This window comes from Pseudogymnoascus verrucosus (genome assembly GCF_001662655.1).
Source record: "Pseudogymnoascus verrucosus strain UAMH 10579 unplaced genomic scaffold scaffold_3, whole genome shotgun sequence".
In the NCBI taxonomy this organism is placed as follows: Eukaryota; Fungi; Ascomycota; class Leotiomycetes; order Thelebolales; family Thelebolaceae; genus Pseudogymnoascus; species Pseudogymnoascus verrucosus.
The window spans coordinates 546,095-566,769 of record NW_017263654.1 but is presented as its reverse complement, the minus strand read 5'-3'; the positions used below and the strand labels follow the sequence as shown (position 1 = coordinate 566,769).

The 20,675-nt window shown below is 50.4% G+C and overlaps 6 protein-coding genes across 6 annotated transcripts; 3 read left to right on the top strand and 3 right to left on the bottom strand.

Moving 5' to 3' along the window:
- Positions 1-905: 905 nt before the first annotated feature.
- VE01_01203 (uncharacterized protein) lies at positions 906-3,645 on the top strand. Its single transcript, XM_018270729.2, has 2 exons — positions 906-1,339; positions 1,395-3,645. The coding sequence occupies exons 1-2, from the start codon at positions 1,054-1,056 to the stop codon at positions 3,560-3,562; spliced, it is 2,454 nt and encodes an 817-aa protein (XP_018134334.1). The 5' UTR covers positions 906-1,053; the 3' UTR covers positions 3,563-3,645.
- A 662-nt stretch (positions 3,646-4,307) lies between these two features.
- On the top strand, positions 4,308-8,938 carry ATG1 (Serine/threonine-protein kinase). The gene is made up of 3 exons (XM_018270728.2): positions 4,308-5,065; positions 5,207-7,829; positions 7,884-8,938. The coding sequence occupies exons 1-3, from the start codon at positions 4,940-4,942 to the stop codon at positions 8,039-8,041; spliced, it is 2,907 nt and encodes a 968-aa protein (XP_018134333.1). The 5' UTR covers positions 4,308-4,939; the 3' UTR covers positions 8,042-8,938.
- On the bottom strand, positions 8,910-11,145 carry VE01_01201 (uncharacterized protein). Its single transcript, XM_018270727.2, has 4 exons — positions 10,613-11,145; positions 10,486-10,554; positions 9,986-10,431; positions 8,910-9,923 (listed from the first exon to the last, which is right to left on the bottom strand). Exons 1-4 carry the CDS (start codon positions 10,757-10,759, stop codon positions 8,999-9,001), a joined length of 1,587 nt encoding a protein of 528 aa, XP_018134332.1. The 5' UTR covers positions 10,760-11,145; the 3' UTR covers positions 8,910-8,998.
- A 31-nt stretch (positions 11,146-11,176) lies between these two features.
- On the bottom strand, positions 11,177-14,039 carry VE01_01200 (uncharacterized protein). Its single transcript, XM_018270726.2, has 3 exons — positions 13,456-14,039; positions 11,626-13,396; positions 11,177-11,570 (listed from the first exon to the last, which is right to left on the bottom strand). The coding sequence occupies exons 1-3, from the start codon at positions 13,665-13,667 to the stop codon at positions 11,451-11,453; spliced, it is 2,103 nt and encodes a 700-aa protein (XP_018134331.1). The 5' UTR covers positions 13,668-14,039; the 3' UTR covers positions 11,177-11,450.
- Positions 14,040-14,838: 799 nt separating this feature from the next.
- VE01_01199 (uncharacterized protein) lies at positions 14,839-15,281 on the bottom strand (the record flags this gene model as incomplete). The annotated part of the gene is made up of 2 exons (XM_018270725.1): positions 14,839-14,875; positions 14,932-15,281. The coding sequence occupies 2 exons, from the start codon at positions 15,279-15,281 to the stop codon at positions 14,839-14,841; spliced, it is 387 nt and encodes a 128-aa protein (XP_018134476.1).
- A 1,865-nt stretch (positions 15,282-17,146) lies between these two features.
- Positions 17,147-19,778, top strand: VE01_01198 (uncharacterized protein). The gene is made up of 3 exons (XM_018270724.2): positions 17,147-18,011; positions 18,064-18,381; positions 18,439-19,778. The coding sequence occupies exons 1-3, from the start codon at positions 17,894-17,896 to the stop codon at positions 19,689-19,691; spliced, it is 1,689 nt and encodes a 562-aa protein (XP_018134475.1). The 5' UTR covers positions 17,147-17,893; the 3' UTR covers positions 19,692-19,778.
- Positions 19,779-20,675: the final 897 nt, after the last annotated feature.

Here is a 20,675-nt window from a genome sequence, read left to right as displayed (position 1 = left end):
AATCGGGGCGACGCATAACGCATTGCCATCATGTTTCTGGTTGCATTGGGCGTTGCTGGACCGAGCAAAGAATTGAAGAATATGGGGCTGCCCCGACCGACTGTACTGTACAATGCACAGTCCACCAGAGAAGCTAACATCGACGCCGTTTGGTGACGCCTCAACCCAAAGGAAAGGTAAAACGCAGCTGGGGGGTATCGAAACCTTCCCTCCAGTATATATCAATGCACCGAGAAAGCCCTTTGTGACGTTGAGTCACTCGTGCAGTTGAACGGCAGTCTAATGTGCTTGTAGGACTGCAAAACAATGAACATCAGCAATTACCTGATTTATATGGGAAATCCGCGACTTTGATTGGCAACTCAGTCAGTACAGTCCCCATGAAGACATTTGGGCTGGATAAATATCTTTACTTATATATGAGCAAAGAGCCTGGCTTCTTCCGCTGCTCTTCTAAAGGTAGGCGGATTATTGAAACTTCCTCTCTTTCGTTCATATATTCATCCAAAATCATGGAGCTCGAACTTGGTCCTTAAGATCACGAGGAAATATACTTCCGAATAATCCAGGGGATGGCATTTCTTGTATGGCTTGGATGCCCACTGCTTCCATTCCGACGAAAGTAAGTTTAAGATTCAATATTGGGTTCTTTCCATATCGGGGTTGAGAAGAGGCGTCTTGATAAGCTTTGAAACCAAGATGCAGTTGTTACATCTGGGTGACGGGGTGCTGGACTAAGTAACTTGTTGAATTGCGTTCATCAGCACAGCTCTTAGAGAAATTGGGTTGTTGATGTTGTATGTGGAAGCTCGCCCAAAATGGAAGGATGTGAAGTTGCGCGCGGCAACCAGCGCTTATTCAGTAAGAAGCGGTTCTCTTAACTTCATTGTACGAACTAATATGTACTGTACGTATTGCTTCAATGCAAAATCTCTATCTACAGCAAATTTACACATGTTTCTATCCCGTTACATAGCTCTCTTCCAGAATCATCATATTTATATCTCGTTCTAAGCTTTCAAGCACTCCATAGTATCAGTATTTCGTTTGAAGATGAACTGGACCGGTGGACGCCTTTCGAGGCATTCTCGCAGAGCTGATAGCTCAACTACAAGCAAGCAGAAACAGCACTTTGCAAAGATGCGCAGCCATTTGATGAGTGGCTCTATGAAGAAAGATTCAGCCAAACGTCCGAACTTTGACATGGCAGGTCCGCGACCTCCAGATGGGTTGCTTGTTAGAGATGGAACCGTTAGAACCCAGCTACAGCAGCCATTGGTACCCCTCAACCATGACCTACATAGTGACCATGGTTCATATGTCGAAAACATGCATTCAGGTATCTATTCTAAGTTTTATAACAGCCCTTGGGAACGATCTAATCCTGAGAGCAGGCCGTGCAGACAACAGTCGCCATGGACAACTGGGTTATCCAGGCTCGAACAAGGTGTCCCAGAGTTCAACTCACAGCTACGAAACGAAACCAAAGCCGATTAGCAATACGGAGCCCGTCGATGGGGACTATGAAGAGCAAGATGACATGGAAGCAATACGACGGAAACGGTTTCGGATTCTTCGCGAGGGTGACTGGCTAGGACTGAGCATACAACGTCCTCTTCAACTCAAGTATATGGAATCAGAAAGCCGGGATGCGATTGGTAAACGGAGAAAATTGAATGCTGGCTACGGAGCACAATATTCAAGAGTCCAGGACAAGATTACCTCTCCGTTTGCATTTAATCGCCATATTCCAAGCAGAGAGATATTCCCGAACCATGGTGAGAACCAGCCGCAATCAATGCAATACGGACAGACCTCAGGTGCAAAGGGAAGCGTCAGAATATTTATAGACGGCCGAGAAAGACATGTCAGAGAAAGTTCGGGTAGTGTCATCAACCAGCCACATCCTGAGTATGTTCAATCATCAGCGTCGTCGGATGTGATGCTGCTTGATTTAGAGGGTGGTGGATCGATACCAAGACTGCCGCATCGACTAAGTTCAGACATGGTGAACGACAGTGGGTACATTCCAGAACCCGCAACACACGGTCGACAGGGCTTTGAAGAGAAGTCCATATCATCAATTGGTGACTACCCAAGCTCAGGACCTCGGATTCACCAAATAAGAAGGCTAAATCGAAATATGTATGCCCCTGGTCCACAACAGCAGAGCAGCCCGATATTTGCAACTGATCGCACAAAAACCAACTGGTTAGGCGCTTCGCCAGTTATCTACCACCCAACCCCGAAAAGCTCAACGACCTCGCGACTCTTGCGAAGTAATTCATCGGTATTTGAGGGTAGCATTGCTGCTACGGCGGGAAGGAAAGGCACAGTTGCCGCTTCAGTTGCCCGAGATGAAGAGATGTGGAGGAGTTGGCTAGTTGCAGAGAGTGACGAACAACAATCTCCTGCTTGGCCTGTGGACGACGAAAGCGATCAACTTGCGCCTGATATTCCTAGTACCAGCTACAACACCACACAAATTAGATCGCCTGGATTGTCGGATGCCGATCCAAGTACCCTAAATGATGAATCTAGTCACGATAGGAAGCTCATACCCTCGATTCCGAACTCTACATCATCAGTCACTGGGTCTCCCGATGATAAGGATCGTGGAAATAATAATACAAAGCTGAGTTTTGGAACGGTCGGGACGTCGAAGCCTCGCGGACGAGCAGCCGACGATATCCAACCGCCTAGTGTCTCCCCAAAAAGGCAACCGAAGGAAGAAAACCAGGACACTACATGGGAAAAGTTTGTACTCGCCGGGTCTAGTGAAAACCTGGCAGATTTCCCTGTCGAACCTCCCAAAAGAGCAGCCCAAGAAGACCCAGACGCGGCATGGAAGAAGTTCGTGCTGTCAAGCGACTCCGATGATGAAAGTGCTGCTTCTAGCACTGAAAATGAAGCAGAATCAAGGACGAGTGCCTCTCAGAAGCGGATGCGGAAGTCATCGTTGAAGACATCGTTGCAGGTCCATTCCGCAAAGACAGTGGTCCACTCAGAGCCACAGCTTGACCACAGCAGTGACATGTCCTCTGGTAGAGTGATCTACAACCCATCGACATATCTTGCGCCTTCTAGGTCCAACGGCAGCGAGGGAAATGCGAGATTTTCGGGAACCTCAGTGTATAGAGATGGCTCAGAAGGTGAAGCCAGTCAAGCATCCAGATACTTTCCACAAGCAACCACCGAACTCTCCCAAAGGATCGTCAATAAGCAGCGAAGTTTGGTGGATCCTCTCGCACGATACATGCCTCGACAACCGGAGTCAGAGCGCGGCATTGTCATGGCTAAGGAAGCACAACTCCCAGTGCGAAACGAGTCTTTTGATCGTGGACTGGATGACTCTTTGAAGCAGGCGTTGCATCTTGGACGGAGATATGCGAAGCAGGAAAATGAGCGATACGTGAAGCAGGGAAAGGAAGAATATGTGCATCAGGAAAGGGGGAGATATGCGAAGCAGAAAAAGGAGAGCAATGAGAAGAGGAAACGGAAGGAGATCAGGGATATTTATGATATTCCGATATCTGATGATACTGAGGTGGATGACAAGTAAGGCTCTCGTCACTTGTACTTACGAGTCGGGGCTCGATACGATTTGCATTTATGTTGCTGTCACATAGAGCTGTTACGGTAGAGACACAATGATCGATGATTACAGTTTGATCCATGGCAGAGACGTCCACAATCAGTGAAGTCGGCAACAGTGCATTCAGTTGTCCGTGTTGTTTACCGACAGCCACTGTTGTCGTCCCTCCACAAGTCACCAAGGACAGCTGCCAGCGCTCATTCAATGACGCTCGAGTGAGCCCATGTCTTCCTCATGACGAGCTTGTTGCGTCAGGAGCCAGGTCAGGAACAGCCGCCTGAATTGTGGATTCCCAACGCGTCTGCCTTGACACATGACTGACGCTAAAACCCAGCCTTCGTCATCTGCAATATAAACTGACAGAACTGTACTGTACTGTATTGTACCACTTCCGCCATTCGAAGTTCTATAAAGGGGAGTAACACATAAACCGCCGAAACATCTCATTGTAGCACATGCAGTATATGCAAGTATGTATATGCTGTGAGCAAGACACACCGCCACGATTCAGTTTCTGTATATGGTAATTCTGATTCACAGATCCCTGATCCCGTGATCCCGCCATTTTTCCCTTATCGCCATAAAACGTCACTTTCATGGCGTCTTATCGCGAACGTTGACGGTCCGCTACGGTCCCCCATACTAGCCTAAATAGTCAAGCATCACATCACGGGAGATACCTCGTTACCACAAAGTTCAACAATCAGTCAACCACAACCTTTCTGTCTACTCCCTTCCCTTCTCCCTTCCCACTTCCCCTTCGTCCCTTATTCTCGCTCGGCCCTTTCCCCCCAACAACAAACGATATATCTTCATCTTGAATTCTGCATTGACAACTCCACCATTCTACAGCTACTATATAGCAAGTTGGTGCTTGTTCTGTAGAAACCCACTTCACCGTATCCCAGCCTTATCTTGCCAGGCGCCTTTCCCCCCCAAGCTACTCACTCGGTACCGCTTCGAGTCATTAACTTGAACCTCGTCGACGCCCCACCACCAACGACGCCCTTATCCGCTCTTTAAACTCCCAAGCCCGTGGAGGATATCTTGAGGATACACTATACCGAACGAAATACTTCTTTGCCAGACGTTGCACGCAGATCCGGCTGGCCTGATCGTGCAGCTACACGCCACACGCCACACGCTTCCCGACTCTATTGGTTGATAGCTCTCAGTAGCTGCCTTTATATACGAAACTCACGACCTACTGAAGCCGGACCCATCGCTTCACATCGTGTGTGTACATGCATTAACACAAGAGCTGGAAAGCTTTGGTCAACGTGGTCGGGGAAGAGTGCTTGAGATCCAGACTCATACCCAGCAAGGTACCACTGGCCATCCAACATGGCGTTTCCACAAAGCTCGAGGTCCTCCTCATCGCGGATGAACGACACGTTGGTGGGGGCATACAGGATCGACACAGAAATAGGCAAAGGAAGCTTTGCCACGGTATATAGAGCTCACCGAAGGGTATGTGAACTTCCAACCCCATGTTGCGCTTGGATAGGGCCTGAGCTACGACTGCAAGGTCTGAGTGACTGAAGCACTACTCAAGTCTATGTGCAACCCATATACTATTAAGTACTCTTGCTAACTGTCACACTCATGCAGACAACCCGTGCTCTTGTTGCCATCAAATCGGTCAACTTGGCGAAACTGAATCGAAAGTTAAAAGAGAACCTTAATCAAGAAATCGACATCCTCCAATCTCTTCAACATCCTCATATCGTCGCCCTGTTGGGCCGCCATCAAACCGATACACATATACACCTGGTAATGGAATACTGCGAGCTAGGCGACTTGTCGTTATTCATCAGGAAGCGCTCGAAGTTCTCGACAAATGCGGCGACTGCGGAAATGGCGAGGAAGTATCCAAATCCGGAGAAAGGTGGGCTGAACGAAGTGATCAGCGTGCACTTCCTCAAACAACTTGCGAGCGCGTTGGAGTTTCTTAGAGACAGGAACTTCATACATCGCGATGTCAAACCACAAAACATGCTGCTACTTCCGTCACCGCAGTATATGTCAGCACATCCTCAAAGCCCTCTTCTGATGTCACCAAGTGTTGAGTCTCTGATTCCAGCCGCGGGATTACTCTCACTTCCGATGCTGAAATTGGCCGATTTCGGCTTCGCAAGGTCTCTACCAGCGGCAAGCTTAGCAGAGACTCTCTGTGGCTCGCCGCTTTATATGGCGCCTGAGATATTGCGGTACGAAAAGTACGACGCAAAGGCTGATTTATGGTCTGTCGGCACTGTTATGTACGAAATGGTGACCGGCAGGCCTCCATTCCGTGCCGCAAACCATGTCGAGCTTCTCCGCAAAATAGAGATGCAGTCCGAGGACCTTCCATGGGATTCAGGCATTGCTATCAGTGACGGCTTGAAATCAGTCATTCAGGGACTTCTTAAAAAGAACCCTGTTGAACGTCTTAGCTTTGATAACTTCTTTGCTCATCCGATAATAGTTAATAATATCCGGGGCTTGGTAGGAGACGACAGGCCCGAGGAAATCCGTCCAACACCAAGGCCCGAAGAACCAGAATCTACGAGCGGTCAATTTTCGGCCAGAATATCTCGTAGGGGCGTCAGCGAGAATGATACACGGTCCACTGGGATAGTGTCAAATGCTTCTAGAGCAGTTCCTACAGAGACGTTCGACGAAGCACAACATAGATCACGGCAGCCTCATGGTACCCCACCTAGAGCGCAAGCCGAGCGGTTTCAGGCCAACCCTGGACCGTCCACTACCTCACGGAGGCCAGTGATACATACATCCAGCACTGTTCCAAACAAATATCCTTCAACCGAAGAAGCTATGGAAAGGCGACCAAGCGCTGGTCCAGTTGACATGGTTCGGGGCAGGAGCCAGGACTCCCCATCACCTGGCTCTTCGTTATTAAACGAGAGAAAACGAGTTCCCCCGCGTAACGACAATTTGAGGAGAGACGAGAAAGAGAGAGCTGCCCAGGACGTGAGGGACGAGCGCGAGTATATTGTTGTAGAGAAGAATTACGTTGAGGTTAACTCCTTTGCGGATGAGATGGACGCCAATTCCAGAGGGGCAGTACCGGCGCAGCCTAACTCACCGCGAGCAAACATGAGGAGAAGAGCACAGACAGAGGGGACGCCATCGTCCAACCAGCCTGCAACCTCACCTCCGATTTCCCCTAGCGGCATGCAGATAGCCCAAGGGAAACAAAACCCTCACCGCAAATCGTCGTACGATCGCTCTTACGGCAGTCCCAGCTCGGCAACTTCTGCGATCACAAAAGCCATATCAAATGCAAGTCTTAGACTCTTCGGGATTTCTGGGTACGCGCCGCAATTGCTGAGAGGGCAATCGCCACCTCAACTATATGGCGCGTTTACGGGATTTGCGACTTCTCCAGGTATTGCTGGTATGATCACTGACGGCAAACCCGGAAAATCCAATGATGAGGATGTCAAAATAGGCGATAGAATCGAAGCGCTGGCAACCAGATCTGACGTTGTATATGGCTTTGCAGAGGTCAAATACAAGCAGCTCATCCCGCTTGCGCCGTCTATGGACCATGGCCTGGGTGGAAACAACGCAAGGGAAGTGGACCAAGAGGATGATGGCCTCACACCTGATGCCGTTGTTTCGTTATCAGAGGAAGCACTGGTTTTATACGTTAAATCTCTGACTTTGCTGGCAAAGTCGATGGGCATTGCAAATTCATGGTGGAACAAGAAGAAGAGAGCGGAGGCCGCCAGTAGCGCAACTACCGTGAAAACCGAGACTGCTGTCGCCGCAGCCCGTATAAACAGTGCCGTTCAATGGATGCGGAGCCGATTTAACGAAGTTCTTGAAAAGGCGGAGTTCTCTCGATTGAAACTCATCGATGCCCAGAAACAACTCCCCGAGGACCATCCAGGCCATCCAAGCAACCACACCGACGATTCGAGGATGTATGGAGGAGATAGCTCAACAGCCGACGGCGTTTTTCTCAGCGCTGGTACAACAGCTGAGAGGCTGATGTATGATAGAGCTATTGAGATGAGCCGATCGGCCGCCATCAATGAGATTGCAAACGAAGATCTTGTTGGCTGCGAACTCTCATACGTTACTGCAATTCGTATGTTGGAAGCAATTCTTGAGAAGGATGACGATGAGCCCCAAAAGAAGGTGGGGACCGCGCAAGTGACAGAGAAAGACCCAGATGATCCCGTGAACGGCATCAATGTCGATGATCGGGATGCGGTCAAGAAACGTGAGTTTTTCAACTAGCATATACTTTTTTAACATAAATTCTAACTAGCGACAGTTGTCGCCATGGTCAAAGGTCGCCTCCTCACGCTCCGTAGAAAGCTTGCCGTTATTGCCAAACATAAGGCCCAACCTCAACAGCAACGCTCTCGCCCCTCTAGTACCCACAGCGGAGGCACAACACCTACTATCACTAACACGCCCCCAAAACAATGAGCTTGGTCTCATAACGGCCCGCAAAGATATAGTTTCAGCTTACCGGATAAGCCTAGCTGCGTTACAAAATTGGGATTCCCAACTCGCCCATCTCATGGGCGAGGCTGGGTAGAGTGCACCGTACCGAGACATATTTTTTGTGTTCTCGATGCTCTTGTTTCCTGTACCTCATTTTTATCCATCTCCCCACTTTTCGGCCGCTTATGCGGCCAGTGTCGTTTTTGTTCTTTCTTTTTCATGTGCATTTTTTGTTTCGCACGAACGTACAGTTTCATCATCATTGATAAAAACTACTGGGAAGCATGATTATGGCGTTGGCGGATTGACCCTCGGGGATGGGAATCAATAAGATGCCAATGGGCGCGGATCCGACTTGCACGGCCGTGCACGGTTACAGGAGGAGGGGGGTTTTGTATATATTTGGCGTCTCGCATGCACGCTGGGAATTGTCTCGGCGGGAGGGCGCTCGGGACAATTGTGAATACCCTTTTTTGCGCTTTTGACTTTTTTTCTCTCTGGTTTTTTTTATTTTTAGGAAAGGATAAGAGGTGGATGGGACTGGTGGTCTGCGGTTATATTTGGCATTTCCGCGCGCCTTACCAAACTTGGCTGGAAGGGGCCGAGATGAATGGGATGATGGGCGTTTTTTTCGGGAGTAGGAGAGGTGGGATCTGAGAAATTGACTATAGATTGATTGGAGATGGGGATTATATATGGTCAGTGGGATCATCGGAATCAAAAGACCAGCATTGCATATTTTTGCGCCCTAGATGTTGTGATGTGCCATTGAATGAATTTCCGAATAATATGGAATCATTTATGTAGTACTTATGCTACGATCAATTTTATGGGATTTGTCAACATAGCACATAATTAATCATCATTCATTGCTTAAAGATCATAATAAACTAGCCATGATGTCCCATCAACTCCGCTCGTGTACGCATCCCATTTCCCTTAGTAAATATACACAAACTCATCATTCTTACGATCCGTAAGATCATACAACGCCGCATCGCCATTTCCGTAATCCATATCATCCTGCGCCTCATAATGATCCATCATAGACCTATCCGTAAGCTTCGCCGGCTTCCCATTCGCAACCCTCTTCCTCTCCTGGCTCTTATTCATCGTAAACAGCAAAAACCACTGCGCCAAGATCGCCACAACCATCGCGCAGAACAAGCCCAAGACCGCGCGCAGCCCAGGGAGGTAGCTCGGTGCATCCGCTGTGGTGAACAAGAGCGGACCGATGATGTTACCAGCTGAGCTGCCGATGTTGTAGATCACCATGATAACAGTCTTCTTGGTTGTCCCGGCGGTGTTCCCGATGATCCAGGTGACGAGGAGGGGGTTCCCGCCGAAGAGGAAGGCAAGGAGATAGTATGCTACGAGGTTGGGGGCAAGGTTGGCGCTGTTGCGGGGGAGGGAGTAGAGGACTGCCAACCCGGCGACGACGGGGAGCATGAGGACGAGCAGAACAGCGCCCTTTAGCTTCGCCTTCTGAGCAGCGTAACTCGATACTAGGATAACGAGGAATTGCACCGCGCCGAAGGGCATGTTAAGGAGCGAAGTGATAGATTTATCCATCCCCAGTCCACTGAGGATAAGCGGTCCGAAGACGTTCGTCACTGCTGCTCCGACATTGAGGAGGAGCGATAGCGCGAACCAAAGGTATGTTTTCGGGTCGAGGAAGACCTCGATGACTTGGCTCCAGTTGAATTCGCGGGAACCGATACCGGTGTTGTTCGCGCGGAGACGCTCGATGGCTTGGGCGCGCTGGTGGTCGGTGAGGAAGCGGGCGGTTTCGACGTCGTTTTCGAGTTTCCAGTAGACGAAGGGGGCGGTGACGACGGTGATGAGGCCGACGAAGAGGAAGATGCTGGTGATAGGTTAGTAACTGTGCGTTTGTTGGATGCGGGGATTGGAGGGGGTAAGGCTTACATCTGCCATGACTTGAGGGTGCTGCTGGGAATATGGGCTAGACCGAAGGAAAGGCCTGCTGCAACGATCGTTGCGATGCCGTTGGTTCCATACCAGGCTGCGATGCGGACGGGCTGCTCAGCACGACGGTACCACTGGCCGGTAATGACGCCGAAAAGAGGCAGGCACGCAGCTTCGAATAGGCCGAGGAAGAACCGGGTGGTGACGAGTCCGGCGTAACTGTGCGATGCAGCCATACAGGTTTGTGCGAGCCCCCAACCGAGGATGAGGACGGGCATCAGGATGCGATGGGGCACCTTGACAATTACGGCAGAGGTGAAGGGGAGCCAGACTAGTTGCGCAATGGGAGATATGGAGCCGACCATGGAGTATTCTGAGCCTTTCAGCCCGGTGTCTTTTTGGAGACCGAAGAGGGAGGCATATCCGAGGACTGATTTGTCGAGGATCTAGGTTAAGTCAGTGGGCTGTAGGGAAGAAATAAGGAAGAGCATAATGCTAACTTGGAGGAAGTAGACCCAGACGAGTATTATCAAGATTGTCTTGTCTGTTTTGCGAAGGATAATTCTGTTCTGTTGATGGATATTAGTAGGAGAAATCACTTCTATCTCGTGTAGATAATGGACTTACATCTTGCTCTGTGACAATCACCCGCTCTCCGTCAAACTGAGTCAACTTGACACCGGTTTCCACATTTTCCAAATGGCTTGAATCTGTCTTCCTGTCTCCCACAGGCGGAGCCTGCTCCTGAACCTTTGCAGCGTCGATTGGTGCCATTGGTGTGTTTTTAATGAATCCCGAGTACTTAAAGGCGAGAGTTGATAAGTTGATACCCCGGGAGGCAACAGGATGGTGCTGAGAAGGTCATATCGAGATCTTTATACTGGGCGACTGTCTATCATTACCCCACGCTGAGAAGGTGATACCCAGTTCTACATACTGGGCGACTGTCTATCATTACCCCCACGCTGAGAAGGTGATACCCAGATCTACATACTGGGCGACAGTCTACCAAGCCTTCCCCCTTTTGACATTATTGCGGGGTGTGGGGTGCGGGGATTAGCGTATTTCCCCACAATACCCCTCATCTTCGCACCCAACGAGAGTTGGAATTGGAGGGAGAGATTCGTTTGTAGCGGTGAGTTGTTAACTCAATGATGTCACAGGACGATCATTAATAGATATTGAAAGGTGTCATTCATAATGTCTTGTTGTCGTGCTGTTACATGTTCCACTTTACCCCAAGATTGTGGCTATCTCCATGACTCGAGATCCATAACTGCCAAACACACCACAGAAGTTCCCCCACGCCCAACATGCCGCCCCCTCTCTATGAGAATCTAGAACCCATCCCTCCCAAACGCCGTTATCCAATGAACTCGTATATCTACACAGCACATGCCGGACACTGTCAAAACCAGATAAATAATTATATACATGAAAAGCTCCAACAGTCGTCCGGATCTGGTTAATTCTTCGCAATTTCAGCGCCAGTCGGTGGCGAATACTTCCACACGACGGGCGATTTGTCCTGGACTGGAAAGAGTAGCATGGGCGGCAGGCACATGCGACCGTTCTTTTTCTCGAACTAAAAGCACGGAGTTAGCCATTGCATGCCGAAAGGAAACTGATCAAGAACGTACCTCAGCCGCACCCTCCCCCACCCCCATCCACTTATCCCACATCTTAGCCGCTGCTTTAGAGTTGGTATCAAAAGTGCTTCCCTCCCAAAGCATGCCCCTCTTCCCACTACCGTATAAACTCCTCTGGCTACTTCCCACCTCCTTCCTCGGGCCTGAATTGAAGTATCTCCGTAATCCCTCACCGATCCACGCATGCTCAAACCAAATCGGCTGAGGTGCATATACGGCTTTCAGACCATGCAGCAGCGCCACCGTCGGTGCAGCCATCTCAGCATTTAGGAAGCGCCCCTCAAGAGATTCCTTCTGCATAAGGTCAAGGAGTCTCTTTGACGCTATGCCGAATGTCCCAGACGTCGCACGCCGCGCCAAGTTCTTGCCATGTTTATAACCCCAAACATCATTGCGACCACTCCACGTCGTGCCCACCGGATTGAAGATCGGGAACAGCGTGATGAGATCCGCTTTCTCGCCCAGTCCCCACATGAAATGCTCATTCTTAGCCTCCTCAGCTGGTGGCCGTCTAGGGCCTTGCTGCGTAAACTCCGGGACGACGGGGACGTCCCAGATGATTGCCTCGGGGTCGGATTCTTTTTCGACTTTATCGCGGAAGACAGTCTCGTAGGGTCCGTCGAGTGAGGTCGTAGCGAGGCGCTCGTTGCGCTCCCAGAGACACTTACGGGGCTGGCGCTGTGCAAAGCGCGGAAGGGACTTTGCGAGGTCGTAGTAATGCCCCGTGAAGCGCACATTGAGGTCCCAGTTCCAGAAATAGGCATATGAGGGATTGAGATGCGCAAAGCGCTGGATGGGGAGCCATTCGAGTTTCTCGAGGACAGGCCCACCGACATCGGCCTTGGAGGGCATGGCGGGGTACCAGGAGCGAAGAAGGCGCTCGGTGTAGATGTGTGCCATTTCGCTGAATTCGGATGGGACGGATTTGGCGACTACGGCGTCATAAAGGCTTTTGTCTGTCCATGTTGCGTCGTCGCAGTCTTCGACTTCGACTAAGAGGTAAACCTGGTACTCGCCTCCAGTCTTGAAGGAGAGCTCGTTGATTAATGCACGAATATTGAGCACATCATTCTCCCTGTAGACAGTGTCATAGCGGGCGCGGATAAGGATAGCAGTTCTGTTTGCCACTGGTGGTGGAGGCACCCTATTAGGGTCTGGTCGTGGAGTCTCCCCTTTCGAAGGATCCTGTCTCGGCTGAATGCTTCGCTTCATATGCGAACGGTCCATTGGCGACATCCAACCCAACCCTTTGAGGTTCTGTCCAGGTTCGGTACGGGGCATTGGGAATCGCTCAACATTCTTGTAAAGACAGTGATCTTGAAGCGCCCCCCAATTAACAATTTCCCAGTTAATCGCTGGCTTGATCTCCGATTCCCCTTTCCCTTCTATGTAGCCATATCGACCGAACCTCCCCTGCCTGTCAAAGCACGTATATTTCTCCCAGTCCAGGGCGTCGCGGTCTCCAAACCCCGGGGACGGGAATCCCTTGGGATTGCCTGCAAAGGTTTGGATATTGTCTGATATACCAAAATTGCTCCAGGGGCTTCCGCACTTCGTGAATTTGGCGGGGTGACTGACTGCCCATTGATTCTTGTCTTGGATCTCATATTGGGGAGAGTATGATTTGGGCGGTATAGGGCTATATGGCGCCTCGATCGCTGGAGGGCTTAATGCATTAGGGTATCTTATTTGGTCCATAATCGTAGCGTTTGTTTCGAGGTTCTTCAGGGTCGGGGTATAAATTGCTCCTGGGGTTCTGGACCTGGTGCCGACGTAATTAGTTTCGCGCACAGGATTGAGTCCATATATATAGATGCTTACTTCCGAACCTCTCCATAAAATATATCAAGCTCCTTCATGAATTCTCCTTCCATCTTCTCATCGAACTGGGCCTCGACGGGTGTTCCTCCGGGACTCCCATGATCAGGGTTGATCGAGGCCCCTCGCAATCTGTCGTTCCGTAACACAAAAAAGAATATAAATGTGACGAGAACAGCTAATACGACGCTCTGGGAGCGCCATCGAATAGCCATATTGGAAGGTATCAAGGCACACCGTGCCGGCTGCCAACTTCCCAAGACACTTCTCTATCGCCGTCCCAGGCGCGTGGGGCAAGCTGTGGAGCCAATGTTGCAGCAATGGGCGAATGGAAGCTGCGGCGGCTTCAATCTGTAGCGCGCCTGTATATGACGAGGACTCCTGTCCATTTAGTCCCAACAAGAGTTGTTTAATTAAGCATTGCCCAGAATGCGAGGAGGAGATAACAAGGCATCACTTTATCGGGCTTGCAGGGTTATGGGTCCCTGGTGTCGGCTAGACATTGACCCTTGCGGATATAGGTTCTTCCCGGCCGTGATATTAACCTTTGATGACGGCAGTGGATGCCCCTTTAGATAATCAATGGTTATTTGATAATGAGATTATTCTTTGTATTGAATTTACAAACAAAGTTGTGGGCAAAGGCTAAGTTATTTTCTTACGTTGTTCGCCGAAGTGCCCAGCTCTTTCGCCTGTTTCTCTGTGGCTGTGATGATTCCCACTGCTTTCCCAGTCCACAGTACAAACGCGGACTGTGGAGGGTATATAAGTGCCAAAAAGCCCATTAAGTGTATGGGAAGTGCTCTGTTTCATCAATGATAGTGCTTCCGATTCTGAACTCGAGCCTCCGGGTTCGAGCCTCAAATCGGTCGCCCCTTGTAAATTCCCTAAAAGTAAGGAAGCGGCATCAGTGAGGAGGGTTCTTACTCTGTACGCATTCACGTGTGTACAGTTCTTCTTTTGGCCTTTTTTTTCATTTTTTTTGGCCTGTATTGGATTCTTGTTTTATTCTTCCTACCCGTGAGGCAGGAAGGTGTTCAGGGGGTTATGCGAAGTCGCTACAATCACGGGGGTTTTGTTATAAAGACAGGCCATCACACATATATTACACCATGGTCCACAATTTACGATTTGAGAGGCAACAAGACGGCCAGCGCCTTCATTCATTGTTACTTACGTGCATAGCACTTGATATCGATATCATATCTTATGATCCTGCCGCATTCAAGCAGCCCGCCAACTCCAAGGCAGCGTCGCTCAACAAGCTGCATTCCTCATATCCACGAGCACCCGAATTCCACTGCCAACCCCCCAAGCGCCAATACTCCAATCCTCCAATCCTCCAAACGCCAATCCTCGAAGCGCCAAACAGCATCGCCTGCTTCCTCACTTCGCAAAATGCATTGTGAGCCATCGAACCCAGCTGCGTTTTCGTTAGTTTTCTGCTTTTCTCCAAACACCCCTCACCGATCAACTCACCTGTCTTCTGCGCGATCCCAAATCGTCCCAAGCCTCCTCAACCAGATCCCTCTGTCTTTGCCGTGCCCCTTGCTTGCCTCGGTTCTTACTCCAATGTCATCGTTGTCGATCTGACTCTCCGGACGCCCACCCTCTGGCTGAAGATCCCTGGAGTGACTGGATTCGCTCCGTGTCCTGATCTTGCAGCTCGGACAAAGTGAGACGACTCGCGAGATGCCAGTGACTTCACTGCCCCAGCACCCAGTTTTGGCGCAGCCATTGTGAGTCAGGCCCCGTGCGCAGTGGGAGGTGACGATCCGCGGACCGAAATGGGTGCAGGTGGAGTAGTAGGTATCGTCGAGGTTGCACATCGTGTGAAACCGAGCTCACAGAGCAACAGAGTGGTGATATGAACTTGAATGAAATGAACGAGAGAATCAGGATTGGATTGAATACTGATTCAGTGAGTCCAAGGGAGTATCACAGATACCGACCTACCTCTGCGATGATGACAGAGCGAGAAGCAATGAATACCGCGGTGACAGGAGAAGAACGTTATGGTAGGAAGAAAAGAGAGGATGATGGAAGGAGAAGAGATGGATCATATACCCATCAGGTCTTTATTAGAAGAATCCTCATTGCAACAGATGTTGGAAGGGAAGGGTGGATTTCTCATGAACAAACAACGATGCTGTTCAGATGAGATTCACATACGAAACCTCTCCCAGACGAACAACACGATATGGATAAAGACATCCATTCATATGCTTGTCCGGCCATTCTCTTTCAATTCACCAGCGGTCCGTCCCGTATGGCTCTGGATTGGCTCACAGGCACGGAATCCATTGTGGGTGGACAGCACTGGACATGGACAAAGACATCTATTGAGTTGCTTGTCCCGTCGCTTTATTTCGATTTGCCCACGGTCCATTCTGCAGAGCTTCTGGACTGGCCCATATGTCGGTTGGCTTCAATTATACGTGTGGTCTGGTCGAAAAAGGAGCTGCGGCGGGCAGAGTAGCCGTTGCTTTCATTGAAAGTTTGTCGACGATGCAGAAAGGCATTTTATTGGCACTCGGCATGAACTTTCTTTATGAAATCTCCCATCACTTCGATGCAGAAAGGCATTATACTGGCGGTGGGCATGGATTTTCTTTATGGAATCTCCTGTCGCTTTGTTTCAGCACTACCGGCTTCGTTGGGGAAAAAGTGCAACCAGACGAGGATCGGTGCCAAGATCGACGAGGACAAGGATAACGGCAATACCGTTGCTCGTGATAACGAAATCAATCGTCGACGCATACAGCAAGAAATTCTCAACGGAGCACACGTATTGTGCGCGACTCTCAGTGGCAGTGGGCATGAGATGTGCAAAATGTCGACAAAGACGTGGTGGCGAGGCTTCGTGCACATGCGACCGCAAAGGATCTGGCACTGGGTAATAATGGACAACTGGCGGCAAGGGATCTGGCACTGAACAATGATGGATGACAGCTGGCGGGAAAAGGGCTCACATTGGACAATGACGTGAAACTGCCAGGAAAAGGCCTGACTTCGAACAATGGCACCCAGCGACAGCAAAGGACCTGACGCTGAAGAATGACGTCCAGAGGCAGCAAACTGCCACTTCTTTGACGCTGAACAATGGCAGACAACGACAGCAAACGGCCTGGCAATGAACAATGGCATGCAACGACAACAGGGACCCGACGCCGAACAATGACGTTCAGTGGAAACAAAGGATATGACTGCGAACTGTGAACAATGGCCTGCCATAGCAGCAAACTGTCCTGTCTTTGATGCCGAACAAACGACATGAATCTGGTCGTGAATCTAGTCTGACTCCGAACAACAGCAAAGGATACCACCCGAACAATAGCCTGTCGTGGCGGCAAACACTCTCCCGTCCGACGCCGACATCGCGCACAAACCCACCAACAACCGGCCCTGACAACTCTCTGAAGCCGAACAACACCACGCAAACCGCCCCAGAAAATGCCATACCGGACGGCAAAGAGTCGTCCCACACTCACGTGCTTCACTGACAGTCAACCCTACTCTTATTCTACCTTATCTGGCAGAGCCGCACCTATCTGATCCATACCGGCGGGTTTGGCGTGTGTGACTCGATGAGATCGAGTAAACCAGCGCTCGGAGCACATGTTATCACGGTTATCTTATCTGGTTCTGGTAGGTAGGCACGACCCCTGGAGACGCTTAGGCGGCGCTAAAGACACTCTAACCTAAATTAACCTAAACTAACAACCACACTGGCGCTAGGCATAAACATGGGCGACGACGGCAGTGGTCTCGCTACTTCCCCACATACGGTACGTATACCAACGATCCAGTATTGTGCCTGGTACATCGTCAACGACCGAGAATCGCATACATACGAGCGCGCCGGTTGGAGGAATATCCCAGTTTTTGCTCGCATGTGGTGGCCGGCCGCTCACTGCACGGTTCTAAGCTTCGGCCATTGACATCACTATGGGTATCACCCCGCAAAAGGATCCCGCAAAAAGGATCTTACCGGATGCCCTTGGGGCTTACTATTTTCGCAGGCCCCAGGGATTCCGGCCAGGGACGACGTGGAATTGTACGCCTGTGAGCCACCGTTCAGGTGCTCAGCTGTCCCAATTCTATCAATCTAGTATCTCGGCGACGTGGGGCGGCCTGTTCGGCTTGGGAGAATGGTATCGTGTATATATATACCCACGTTCGGGTCCCCATCAATAAATGCTCCATTGCCCATTCTATCCACTATTCACCTATCCACCCACCCAAGGCTTGATTCCGTAAACTTCCCTCGGTATCGAGTATCATCTGGCCTCGGATAAGGCTTCATCATACTCCGTGTTATCCACTAGTCTTCAGTGGCGAGAAATCTTTCATATCACCTACCTCGCCGCCACCACTTTTGAGCTCTCAATCCGATCTTCTGCAACTACAGCAGACAATTGAGACGAACTCGACAATCAATATGGCACCAAAAATGCGACTGCCGTCGGGCAGGGCGATTTTGAACCTTATTTCCGTCGAGACAGAGGAAGGATTGAGCAGAGCGCAGACGATGCTCGCGAACGAGGATTTGAAGCCTGGTAAGAGCCTTGAACGCTCCATATTAGACCGCAACATGACGAACCTTTCCAGTTGAACCTGCTCGGAGGCAATGGGGTCCCTGGAATTATGTCGGCTTCTGGATTGCCGACTCCTTCAACATCAACACATGGATGATCGCCTCCTCCAGTGTTGTGGCTGGACTCTCGTGGTGGCAAGCGTGGATTTGCGTATGGGTCGGCTACTCGATTGCGGGTGCGTTCGTTGTTGCAACAGGACGTATTGGTGCTACTTATCACATCGGATTCCCAGTGGCAAGTCGTGCCTCTTTCGGTGTCTGGGGTGGGCTTTGGCCTGTTTTTAACAGGTCTGCAATGGCTTGTATCTGGTATGGTGTTCAGGCATGGATTGGTATGATGAATTCTCCCAGATCTATATGTTTGTCGTGACAAACTAACGCAACTACAGGTGGCCAGTGTGTTACTCTCATGATTACAGCTATTTGGCCTCGATATGAGCAGCTCCCGAACTCGATGCCCGCCAGCTCCGGAACTACCACGAAGGATTTCCTCTCCTTCTTTCTCTTCTGTTTATGCTCGCTCCCAGCTTTATACCCACACGTTCACCAGATCAGGCATTTGTTTACGGCCAAGTCCCTCGTCGTTCCAGTCGCAGGAATTGCCTTCTTCATCTGGGGTGTGGTCAGAGCTAAGGGGCTGGGACCAGTTGTCAACAAGCCGAACGTCATCCACGGCAACGAACTTGCTTGGGCAATCATTAAAGGCATCATGTCCTCTATTGCGAACTTCAGCGCGCTGATTGTCAACGTACCCGATTTCTCTCGCTTTGCAATCAAGCCAAAGGATGCCTTCTGGTCGCAGCTATTCACCATTCCCGTCGGATTCGGCATCACTTCGTTTATCGGCATCATCGTGTCCTCGTGCTCGGTGGTCATCTTCGGCGGCGAAGCCATTTGGAACCCTCTCGACCTGCTCGCCAAATTCCTACAAGAAGGCGGCCACGGCAACCGCGCCGGTGTCTTCTTCATCGCGGCCTCTTTCACCCTCGCACAACTCGGCACAAACATCGCCGCCAACTCCGTCTCCGCTGGAACCGACTTGACGGCCCTCCTACCACGCTACATCACCATCCGTCGCGGCGGCTACATCTGCGCCGCCGTCGGCTTCGCCATGTGCCCATGGAACCTCCTCTCCTCCAGCAACAACTTCACCACCTACCTCTCCGCCTACTCCGTCTTCCTCTCCTCCATCGCCGGCGTCATGCTTTGCGACTACTACATCGTGCGCAAAGGCTACCTACAGATCAAGGACCTATACACGGCCAAGAAGACAGCACCATACTATTTCACCTACGGCTTTAACTGGCGCGCTTATGCGGCATACATTGCTGGGATCTTGATTAACATCGTTGGCTTCGTGGGCGCTGTTCGCGAGCCGACGGGAGGGCCGTCCGCGCCGCTTGGAGCGCAGTACATATACAATCTGAACTACTTCTGTGGGTTCATAGTAGCGGCGATAGTGTACTATGCGCTGTGCCGAATCAGCCCTGTGCCGGCAGTCAGCGCTACGTGGCTGGAGGTCGGGGATGCGATTGATAACCCGCATCTGGCTGACAGCGATAGCGAGGAGGATGAGAAGGCTGGGGCTGCGATGTATGAGGATGGAGTTAGGAGGCGCGGGGCGTCGGAGGAGATTGTGTAGGGAGTGAAACGATTTTATGACTATCTTGAAGATATATATAGCAGGCGAATACTTCATTTTTTTATGACATTTACTTTTTTTGAGAGCATATTGCTACCAGTTTCTTTGGGTGATTGATTTACAACTTGAGACATATTGAAGGCCAAATAATGGAGCCGTTGGAGGGGGTATGGTGCCAAGAAAGGCCCAGAGATGGCCCACCCACCTCTACTCCACAGCTCAGATATGGGTGAGTGGGCAAGGATTCTCAAAGATTGATAACAGATAGGCATCTCCGATACAGAGAATGATAGAGCAGCAATTCCCCGAGTATCCCTCCGTGATCCTCCCCAGGATAAACCTCTTGTCAACCCAAAGATAAGAAATCCCATGCCCTTGCAAGATACGGGAGATACGGACAGATACGACAGATTGGGATAAGACGTACAAGATACGAACGGTTTAATCCGAGCTCTTACTCGATAATAATTTCAGGAATATCATTTTCTCATCAATGTAAACAATGCAAACAGTGCAAACAATGCAAACAACGCAAACGGTGTGTCTTAACTCCACAAACACTGATGACGATCGAGCGGCCATGAGCACCCGAAAGCTATACTGGACTGCAGCTCAGGGGCCAATGCCCAAAATTTCCAAGCCCCCTACGCCAAAAAGCATGCTACCCCGCGTTTTTCAATCTAAATAAATCCCTTCTCTCGGTGCCGGATGATCTGTTGATGGTTTAGCGGCCAAGAATTCCCGGGTCTAGCTTCTTGTGCGCTGTTCTAGAGACTAATTACTTCACAGATCGCTCTTGTGTTGTTTGTCGTATGCGTTGTTCTGGAGACTAGCTATGTCACAGACCGCTCTTGTGTCGGTTGTCCTCTTCTCCGTAGGCTGGTTAAGCCAATGTCAGTAGCCAAGCTCGTCGCCGGCGTTCCAATCGATCGTTTGGGACGGGGCGGGGAATCAAGTCCTCCCATCTGTCCGGCGCATGGTGGC